At 52.3% G+C, this 11,335-nt stretch overlaps 1 protein-coding gene across 1 annotated transcript in view; it reads left to right on the top strand.

The window, feature by feature from the left end:
• Nucleotides 1-1,807: 1,807 nt before the first annotated feature.
• The window catches only part of GTF3A (general transcription factor IIIA), an 18,594-nt gene continuing 9,066 nt past the window's right edge, over nt 1,808-11,335 (top strand). Inside the window, exons 1-3 of the mRNA XM_075337369.1 lie at nt 1,808-2,027; nt 9,047-9,147; nt 9,636-9,732. Coding sequence (XP_075193484.1) covers nt 1,842-2,027; nt 9,047-9,147; nt 9,636-9,732 — 384 coding nt within the window. The 5' untranslated portion in view covers nt 1,808-1,841. The remainder of the gene's footprint in view (nt 2,028-9,046; nt 9,148-9,635; nt 9,733-11,335) is intronic.

Here is an 11,335-nt window from a genome sequence, read left to right as displayed (position 1 = left end):
GTCACCTGTCTGAACAGGTCTAGTCCTTATCCTGTTCGTGACGCCAGATGTGAAGCCCCGCAGGTGTAGTGTCGGTGCATTACCTTCAGGGACTCCACTCGGCTGAATCTGGTCACAGGTAGGAGATCTTCTTTGATAGTTTGTCGTGACGCCACTCTCAGTATTGCGGCCAGTAGGGACCGCCACTGCAGGTTGAGGGTCGCCTGGGGCTGATGGTATGTGCAGTTAGTTGGAATAGCCTCCTGAGAGTGAGGCAAGCCCCAGGGCCCGATGTAGGTGCGTAGTACCACAAGGCGCAGAATAACTCCACACAGGCAGAATGACTTTCAGGGTTTTTACTCACTTCAGGTGGCAGGGTGAGTAACCCGGGCGTAGCTGGGATGAACCAGGCGGGAACCAGGTGTCCTTCAGGCTGACTTGTGAGGGTGACTACTAACTCGCCTTCCTTAGCCCTTGGTGGTTTGGGGTGACCCCGACTTTGAGTCCCTATGGGGGTCACCCAGGGAAGTTGCTGAAGCCTCACTCCCCTTCGTTTGCCGTGTGCTTGTTGCCTGGGCCAGATCACTCCAGCTTCTTGCCTCCTGTGAGCTATGGGCCCTAACTGTGGCTACGTGGCTGCGGCTTTTTGTGGTGTTGTGGCGTGGGCTTTGAGAGCCCCACACCGGCAGGTTTAGCAAAAGAAAGCTGAATCTATCTCCGCTTCGGGATCTGCCGCCCGTTTGGGCCTGGTACTCTCTAGCAGTCTCCTTACTTCCCACTCCGTTGCTCTCTCTTTAGCTGAAGATGGATTTCGGGTAGCACTCCTAGTTGACCGTTCTCCCCCGTCAGTAGCCACTGCGCGGGCGCTGTTAGACAGCAACAGCCCCACAGGTCTGCTCCTCACTGAGCCCTATGGAGTTCTGCTCTAACTGACTCACTGCCCCTCCTCTCCTGTTCTTGCCTACGCCACCTAGCAACCAGACTCTCTTACCACACCCCTTGAGAGGAGATGGAGGCTTTTGGCCCCCTCCACTATTCCAGTGAAGGTCAAGGCTTTTCCCCCTCCTGGGATCCCCAGGGGTCCTCTCATGGGTACATGTGTGAGAGCTGATTACTATGCGCCTGTGTTCCACACCCCGGTCAGCCTTCTGGATTACCTGTATTGTACTGTCCCCAGCATGGGTGCAGTACTCAGTGGTGCCTGACCAGGTCAGGGGCGCCACACTAGCAACTGTCACTATATGCATGGAAGTAACCATGGATACCTAAGGTCCTGCAATGGCCTGCACATGAGGTAAGATACATAGCAATCAGGAGAACTATACTACATTTCTAATTGGAGGTATTTACTAATATTACTATTATTACACCTACTACATATTAGGATAGGATATTGGAGATGGGAATACCCCTTTAAGTGTACCTATCATGTCAAACACCTTGTGATAACTTTTATTGCTGGAAATCCAAATGCAATTCCAACCTCCTGACCTAACACTTATATAATAAATATGAATTAATGGTGACTCTGTGTTACTCCTTATATTCCCAGAAACATCTAAAATCTTCTGCCCTCATCAAGCCCTTCACAAAGATGGCGTCCAGAGATTTGAAAGCTATCACGTGACCCAGACAGCAAGAACCATTCAAGCTTTGAAGCTGGGGGAGGTGGAAAAAAAACGTATGACAGCCTAGAAATAATAGAGTAAATAAGGGAAAGACAAATTGAATGGTAAAGAACGACGTTCAGGTTTTTTATCAGGTCCTTAAATTGTGGTCTGTGCCATTTACCCACATCGTCTCCACCTAGATGAATGTGGGCTGATGGTACAGTCCTCCTTTTAGAAAGCCGAAGCCGGGACATGGCGGTGTGTGTGGCTCGGTGGTGCAGTCCTGGTGCGGAGCGGGAGCCCGGCGGCAGAATGGGGGAGATAGCAGCGCCGCCGCCGGTCGTGTATAAGCGCTTCATCTGCTCGTTCCCGGATTGCAATGCCACGTACAATAAGAACTGGAAGCTGCTGGCGCATCTGTGTAAACACACGGGGGAGGTGAGGCACATGGCGGGGTGAGGGCTCCGGGCGGCTGAGGCGCTTCACCACTGCAGCTCCCCTGCACAGTGCCGGCTCGGGGGTCTTGCTTGTACCGGCCTGGGCATGCTGGCACGTCACTCCTAAGACATTGAGGTCTTGCGGTCTAGTATGACATGTGGCTCTCCAAAACTACAGCTCCCGGCATGCCCGCGCTCACTGCAGCTGTCATGGCATGCCGGGAGTTGTAGTTTCCTACTGCTGTGAGCTACATACACCGCAATACAGTTGTCACAGATTGAGTGCTCATTTACACTAATGCCATCCTTCAGAGCCAGGCGGGTTCTGTTCCGCACAGGGCTGTAACTGCAGCTCTTCATAGTGGACACACATAGCTATCAGTGCAGCCTGTGGAGTGAAGCACACAACCAATATGGTTCTCAGGATGGGTGATGTAGACAGTGAGCATCTATTGTCACCTGACCTCAGTGACTGGGCAAATTTGAGCAGATACTATAAAGTTGTCCACAAGGATAATACACCACTAGTGATGGGTGAACCTGGGCTGTAAAGTTTGGTGTTGGTACTGGACTCCTAGTGTCCACGCATGGCCAATGAACACTAATAACTTCTCATGGAAGTCTGGTTTGGCCACCTGGATAACGAAGGGGGGGGGGGGGGGAAAATGGGGGTTTAAGCAGGAGACTTACTAAGTCTCTGGCTGTCACACTGCTGCTGGGTCCCCTCGTTAGGTCGCATACATATTTGCTGGGGACCAATATGGCTAGTGTGAGGGCAATCAATCAGATGCTGTTGGAGAATGTGGGCAGGGGACCGGTGAATATGCATGAGATTTAACGGGAACCTGTCAGGTCCAATATGCACCCAGAGCCTCGAGCAGTTCTGGGTGTATATTGCTAATCCCTGCGTAACCGTCCCTGTATCTAGTAGCATAGAGATCTTCTCGTATGATAATGAGCATGGGGACTAGTCCTAAGGGCGTTGCTTCACTTGCTAGTCGGCCCCATTAGCATGTTAGTACCCCCTGTGGGGTGCATATTGAACCTGACAGGCTCCCTTTTAATTGAGCGTACCTGGAAGCAGTGCAGACGCTCGATAAGTCTGTCCTACGCTAATCCTCCCACCTTGTTTATTTTTTTTTTCCTTCCTCTTTCAGTGTGCGCCCCCCCCCCCTTCTCTAGCCCTTAGCACACAAGTTCAGGTTCCCATAGACTTCTATGGGGTTTAGGGTCCAGGTTGAAGTCTAGTTCCAAACTGGGCAGGGGTTCCTTCACCCCCCCCTCCCCCCTTTCCCTAGCCGAGCCCGATCTACAGGTTTGCGCACCTTTTTTATATACCCATATCAGTGGCCAGTTTATGGTGCTATTCTATATTGAGGGTGGTACAGATGAGGCCCTGTGCGCACTAGAAAATGTAAATTTTTTTTTTTTTAAGAAAATTCCGCAGGCTCTGAAAGATTTCCGCACCTGTGGGAAAAAAAATGCACTGAAATCCGCATGCGTTTTTGTGCGGTTTTTCCACAGGTTGGTACATGTGTTTTAATGCATTCAATGCAATAAAGCACATTGGTAAAAAAAAAAAGGTAATTTCCTTCTGAGATAGATAATTGATGGATAGATAATCAAAAGAGTCCCTGTGAGGACACACTGCAGTGCTCCCGAGCGGTAATGTGTGTTCACATTACCGACCGTGAGAAATGACCTGTGGTTACCTCTGCAGTCTCGCTGCGAGGCTGCATTCAGTACAGTGTGTCAGACGCAGCTGCAGCAGTCTGCAAGCGTCATGGGACCTTTGTGTTGGCAGGGGTTAATAAAGTGGTGAAAGAGGGGGGGCTTTTTTGTTATTTTATTTAACATAAAGGATTTCTCAATGTGTGTTTTTCCAGCACCCATGACGGCACCACGAGAGCGGGGATCCGCACTTCAAGGACAGGAAACCTCCAGAATAAAAAGGGGCGGCACCTCTCCCCGCATCAGTTGGTTTCCTGTCCTTGAACAGGGAGCCTCCAGATCCACTAGATCCACGAAGGTCCTGAGGGGCCGAAGATTCAAGTCCGTCGGCCGGCTCTGGCAGCGGCACGGGTCCTGCTGCGGTCGGCCGAGGTGCTGTGGAGCTGCCGCAACGGACCCATGGGGGTCCGGAGTGCGTACAGCGCGCCCGATAGGAGCGCCAGGAGCCTGCGGGGCAGGTAAGTTGATCTACCAAACCTGTCCGCAGGGCTCTCCCGTCGCAGCGTACCCACGGGGGTTATGTCTGCGCACGGGCTCCTTCCCTCCCTGCTCCCACCTCCCCCCTCCCCTCTCCTTACCAGCTTCTTGTCAGCGCGTGCCGGCATCCGGCCGGGTTACGGGGGACGGCTGCTGCGATCCCTGCGGGGCGTCCTCGTGGCGGCTGGTGATGTGGCGCTTCCAGGATAGGAGCGCCATATTGTGGGTGGCAAAGGAGATGTCCGGGAGGAGCAGATTGCTTCCTCCCTCTCCAAGTTGCGGGGGGCGGCGGCCTTCCTTGCGGACGCCTCGGCGGACTCCACTAAGTTGGCTGCAAAGTCAGCGTCCCTCTCCAATGCGGCTAGAAGGGCTCTCTGGCTGAAATGCTGGCCGGGGGATCTGCAAACTAAGTCTAAACTCTGCAATATCCCTTGTCAAGGTGAATTTCTGTTCGGGCCAGTACTGGATGACATCCTGGAAAAAGCTAGTGACAAGAAGGGCGGCTTTCCCTTTCCATCGTTCCCTTCTTCCCGGCGGTCCTTTCGGAGGAAGCCAGTTCGCCGCCCCACCCGACCACGGGATCGGAATTCCTGGTCCGATAGAAAGACTCAGGGGAAGGGGTTCATGTTCAAGGGCCCCTCAAAAGATCAGAATAAGTCATCCAAGTGACTCGCTTTCCCAGGTCGGAGGGAGGCTCTCTCAGTTCCTTCCGGCTTGGGAAAGGATTTCCTCCAGTGCATGGATACGGGCCCTTATACGCTCCGGCCTCCGGCTCCCCTTCCTTCGGCCTCCTCCTCCCCGGTTCGTGGTTACCCCTCTGCGTCGTTCCCCGGAGGAACAGCTGGCTTTGGAAGCAGAGGTCCGTCACCTCCTCTTCAAGAGGGTTCTAGTGGAAGTCCCCACAAGGGAACAAGGAGAGGGATTCTATTCCACCCTCTTTCTGGTAGGGAAGCCCGACGGTTCCTATCGCACAATCATCAACCTGAGAGCCCTCAACCGGTTCCTTCAAATAGACAGCTTCAAGATGGAGTCCGTGCGGTCCATAGTGAAATATCTGTATCCCCACTGTCACATGGCTGTCATAGACTTGCGCGATGCATATTATCATGTCCCAATCCACTCTCTCTTCCAATGCTTCCTCAGGATAGCCCTCCCCATGGACGGTCGGGTCTGCCATTTCCAATACAAAGCCCTCCCCTTCGGTCTGGCCATCGCCCCGAGAATTTTTACAAAGATAATAGCAGAAATGTCAGCATATCTGCGTCAGAGAGAGAGGTCCTTCTGATTCCTTATGTGGACGACTTCTTGATTGTGGGCGCCTCAGCTCTCCATTGTGCGGCTCTTCTCTGGCAGGTGCAAGCTTCCCTGCGGGAGTTGGGCTGGTTGATCAACAAGGAAAAGTCCAGATTAATCCCATCCAAGGTTCAGCTATTTCTGGGACTCACTTGGGACTCCAACACTCAACTTTGTCGGTTGCCTCCTTCCAAAGTGGAAGCCCTCCGGACCCAGATAGACCGGACTCTGAGGCACCGGCGTATGTCTCTCCGGGGTGCGATGTCCCTCCTGGGCTCCCTGACTGCGGCCATCCCGGCCGTCAGATGGGCTCAGGCACACACCAGGGTCCTTCAGTGGAATATCTTACGGCATCAGGCCACTTACGGGGACCATCTGGACAGACTCGTCATTCTCAAACATCGCACATTGCAGTCCCTCTATTGGTGGCTAGATCCGGTCCACTTGGGCAGAGGGGTGCCTTGGAGGGCGCCAGACCCCGTGGTGGTAACCACCGACGCCAGTCTCTACGGTTGGGGGGCACATCTGGACGCTCATTTCATTCAGGGACGATGGTCTGGAGAAGAAGCTCAAAATTCCTCGAATACAAGGGAATTGCTGGCGGTGGAAAAGGCGTTAGGTCGTTTCCTGCCGTTGTTACGGGGTCGACATGTGAAAGTTCTGTCAGACAACCAAGCGATGGTAGCATATCTCAACCACCAGGGGGGTACTCGCTCCAGACACCTCATGTCCGTCGCAAGCCGGATCATGTCTCAGGCAGAGGCTCATCTGGGTTCCCTGTCGGCAGTGCACATCTGAGGGAAGGAGAACGATTTGGCAGACTTTCTCAGTCGCACCCAGTTTCACCAGGGCGAATGGTCTCTAAATCAGTCCGTTTTCAACAGGATAACGAGGTTGTGGGGGGGGTTCCCGAGATAGACCTCTTTGCAACTCGGACCAACAGGAAGGTCCCCCGATTCTGTTCCCTGGATCCAAGGGATCATCCCCACTCGGTGGACGTGCTGTTGCTCAAGTGGGACTTCCGCCTCGCATATGCCTTCCCTCCACTCATCCTCCTCCCTGCAGTGCTCAGGAAGATACGGGAGGATCAAGCAGTCGTGATTCTCATAGCACCCTTTTGGCCGAAGAGGCCTTGGTTTTATTGGCTGATGCATCTGTCAGTCACCGATCCGTGGGTTCTCCCGGACCTACCGGATCTCCTATCCCAGGGTCCAGCCTTCCACCCACAGCACACCAGGTTACATCTGACGGCGTGGCTCTTGAGCGGTCGCTATTAGGCACTAAGGGATTTTCTCAGGGCCTGATCTCCACCTTGATGCAGTGCAGAAAGCCTGTCACTACTCGCATTTATGGGCGCATTTGGGCAAAATTCCTGACATCTACGGGTGCGGATCCTGCTAAGCCACCCTCTGTCCCGGTTGTCTTGGAATTTCTACAGAGGGGTTGGGAACTGGGTCTCTCAGTTAGTACCCTTAAGGTGCAAATCTCCGCACTGAGCGCCTTGTATAACCATACCCTGGCCGGAGATCCCTGGGTATCTAGGTTTATTAGGTCCTGTGCTAGGGCTAAGCCTCGGGGAACCATGCCACTACCGTCCTGGGACCTTAACTTGGTACTTTCAGCTTTAACACGGCCACCGTTAGAATCTAAGGGCTCAATCTTTCTCAAGCATCTGTCCCTTAAGACGATTCTCCTGGTCGCCCTCACTTCTGCCCGTAGGGTTAGTGACCTTCAGGCCTTATCCATTTCTCCTCCGTATACCCAGTTTTTTGATGACCGAGTAGTTTTACGAACTGACCCTGCCTATTTGCCAAAGGTGCATTCCCACTTCCATAGATCACAAGAAATAGTGCTTCCCTCTTTTTATGCCAACCCTTCTACTCCGGAGGAGATGGGATGGCACTGCCTGGATGTTAGGCGTTGTCTTCAACGGTATCTGCTGGTCACCTCGGAAGGGAGGAGGGATAAGTCTGTTTGTAGTCTTCCAGGGTTGTAGAAAGGGGCTTAAGGCTTCTAAATCCACCTTGGCACGGTGGATCAGGGATGCCATCTCTGTTGCCTACACGGCCGGGGGAGCAGACGTGCCTCCTGGTTTGAAGGCGCACTCCACGCGAGCGATGGCATCTTCCTGGGCGGAGAGATCGGAGGTCTCCATTGAGCAGATATGTAAGGCAGCAACCTGGTCTTCTCCGTCCACCTTCTTTAATCACTATCGCCTTGATTTGTCGTTCACCGACATCACCTTTTGGGAGGCGGGTTCTGCAAACTGTTGTCCCTCCCTAGGTCTTCCTCTCTGTAATTCTCTCGTGGTGCTGGAAAAAATACGTAATTACTTACCGGTAATGTGTTTTTTCTGAACCCATGACGGCACCCTTACATTCCTTCCCTGCACTTGGGGGTTGCTAGTTTGCTTCCCTTTTCACTCCTCTTCACTGGGCGGTTATGGTGGCGGGATATGTTTTTTAACGATGTTCCTTGTTTCGGAGGTCCTGTCATGCTCGGTAATCAACTGATGCGGGGAGAGGTGCCGCCCCTTTTTATTCTGGAGGTTTCCTGTCCTTGAAGGGCGGATCCCCTCTCTCGTGGTGCCGTCATGGGTTCAGGAAAAACACATTACCGGTAAGAATTGCCACTGCATCACGGCAATCGGGAAGAGCCGGGGACACTCTGGGACTGTCGCATAATGGATGCAACAGTCCCGGGGCAGCTGCGGGCTGATATTCTCAGGTGCGGTCGGGGGGGGGCATGAACCCTGGCCCTCGCCCTCCCCAGCCTGAGAATACCAAGCCACCGCTGTGTTTACCTTGGCTGGACGGTAAAAATACAGCGGAGCCCACTTTTTGTATTTTTAATATGTACGTTTGATTTCAATGTGTGTGTGTGTGTGTGTGTGTGTGTGTGTGTGTGTGTGTGTGTGTGTTTACTCTCTGCTCCGCTTCCTCTTCCTGTCATAATGACATCACTTCCCTGCAAGACGCAGGCAGTGATGAACATTATGTCCCAAAAACGCGAAATACTGCAGGGAATAACGCAGGAAAACGCAGTGAAATGCACAGAATTTACTACCTGCGTTATTCCCTTCGGGATTTCACTACAGTCAGTGGAGTGAAATGCCGCAGCGACGTGCGGAAAAGTGACATGTAATTGTTTTTGCTGCAGGAATCCCGCAGCAAAACCGTTAGCTGTCAAAATCCACATAGTGCGCACAGCTTTTTTTTTTTTTCTTCCCATAGGTTTTGCTGGTGAATCACTGCAGAAAGGTTCTGAACATTTTTTTGCAGCAAATCCGCGGTAAAATCCGCCTAGTGCGTACATAGCCTAACAGGTTGTATGGGGCACAATTGTATATTGAGGGGCAATCCCTGATAATGGCACAGATCACTGGTTGTATGGGACACTATTCTATACTGAATACTGAGGGGCTGTTGGTATTCACAAGAGCACTATGCCATCACCCTCTGATATGGATGTTTAAGGCCCCGTATGGACAGTGACGTCCTTTTGTTTTTACATCTGCAGAGACCCTTCCCCTGCACTTATGAAGGATGTGGTAAAGGCTTCACTACGTTGTTTCACCTGAATCGCCATAATATGACTCACACCGGGGAAAGACCTTACAAGTAAGTGTACTGTGATATGGAGGCCATGTGTGCAGACTGGGGGTCCTGCTCCTAAATTCTGGAATTGGCCTATTCTTAAATAGAAGTGACTGCGTGTATCTACCCCCTCCCAATGCGCAGTGAGGCAGGACCTCTTTATTGTGATGGATGAGAGCTGCATGTATCAGGCTCTTATGGAATCCTCTTATATGGCGGTAGCTACTAGTCGTGCTGCTGCCATGGCATTGTCTGCCATAAGCCAATTTCTGTTAAATGATGTATAGTAAAACACAAGCATCAGTTGCTATACCGTATTCCTTATATTGCATAATGGCATACATTTTGTAGGTTGGGCCATCAGTGGTGTCTGACCCCTGGGACCCCACGATCATTTAATGGAAGCCTTATTCACTTAAGATAACAGCACTCCATAGCTCTTGTTTCTGGTTACTTGATCATGTAATTTGATATATTTGTCTTGAGTTCTCAATTATGAATCTTGTCTTTAGGTGTGAAGATGAAAATTGTAACTTGGCGTTTATCACGGCGTCCAACATGAGGAAGCACTATAAAAGGGCCCACGCTTCTCCGGCTCAGATCTATGTGGTATGATTTCTGTACAGTATATTGCTTCAGCTTAAAGGGACCCTGTCAGGTGTAATATGCACCCAGGACCACGAGCAGTTCTGGGTGCATATTGCTAATTCCTGCCTAACCGTCCCTGTATCTAGTAGCATTGATACTTTTTTTTCTAAAAGATCTGTTTCTAAAGAGCCTTAAAGAAGTGGTTCACTCGTGTGTAATTTTTTTTTTTTTTTTTTTTCTCATCGATATATTGAGAAACTGTTTCTCTCAAATACCTTATTTCTTTGTCGCTCCATTGGGAGACCCAGACAATTGGGTGTATAGCTTCTGCCTCCGGAGGCCACACAAAGTATTACACTTTAAAAAGTGTAACCCCTCCCCTCTGCCTATACACCCTCCCGTGGATCACGGGCTCCTCAGTTTTATGCTTTGTGTGGAAGGAGGCACACATCCACTCATGCATTCTCAACTTGGTTATGTCGGTTGGAAGAAAAGAGGGCCCCCGGGATGTTCCCTTCTCACCCCACTACGTCGGTGTTGTTAAGGTTGAAGTACCCATTGCGGGTACAGAGGCTGGAGCCACATGCCGTCTCCTTCACCATCCCTTAAGCGGCTCTGGGAGAAGTGGGATCCTAAGCGGTCATCCATTTACTGGGGACCGTGCTCCATCCGCAGCCCCTGTGGGAACCTGCTGGACCGGAGCCTTTTCAACCTCAGGGACCGGGCCCTGCAACTCAAAGGTACTCTGTGTCCCCATAGGGGACTGTGCAGGGAGCGCACCTTCTTCCCGGAAGCCGCGGCGGCTGCTGAATTCAGGAGGCCGGTGGACTTCCGCGCCGACCGTGCCTGCTTGTCCGGGCGCGGTCTCAAATTTAGTCCCCGGCTTCATCGCGGCCTAGTCGCAAAAATCCTGCCCCCCGGGCCTGCCTGTCAGGGGTAAGGGCGGGATTACCGACCTGACGTCGGATGTGAGGGCTGGAGCATCCTGCATGTTTCCTCCCCCCTCACTGATCACTGTGGGGACCCCAGATTCCCTTACTTTGCTGGTGCCGTCCACGGCTCCACTCCTCCCCTGAGAGCTCCGGCAGCCATTTTTTGGCATTCTGCCGTGGAGGATTCTCAGTGAACAGCTCTGCAGCTCCGGGGGGATCCAAGGCAGGGAATCTGGAGGACACACTCCGCTCGTTAGCGGTCAGTAAGCCACACCTGTCACCCGGTGCTGGTCTCCCTAGGGTGCCAGATTAGATACGTATATATTTATATCTATCTGTTCGGTGGGCTGTATACCCCTTTCCCATATACCCTCAGTGATCACTCTCCTAGGAGACAACAGCATGTCGTCCACAAGGAGCAAAGCTGCTAAGGCACAGGGTTTTTTTGCGGCCTGTACCTCTTGTGGGGCTATGTTACCTGCGGGTTCCACCTACCCTCACTGTAAGCAATGCTCGACCCCTGTTTCTTTTGCTCAGCGGAGCCTCGGACGACTGGTGGGGCCCCTCGGCTCATGTAGACCCCCCCCCCCCCCCCCCCCCACCTGCTCCCCCTGACCAGGCTGCAGGGACAGAGTTCGCCTCTTTTGCTGAGAAACTCTGAGTCACTTTCTCAATCCATTGCACAGTCTATG

The sequence above is a fragment of the Anomaloglossus baeobatrachus genome, chromosome 2 (assembly GCF_048569485.1).
Source record: "Anomaloglossus baeobatrachus isolate aAnoBae1 chromosome 2, aAnoBae1.hap1, whole genome shotgun sequence".
NCBI classification, from domain to species: Eukaryota; Metazoa; Chordata; class Amphibia; order Anura; family Aromobatidae; genus Anomaloglossus; species Anomaloglossus baeobatrachus.
Note: the sequence above shows the minus strand (reverse complement) of the source record. Positions and strands in the feature narration are given on the sequence as shown.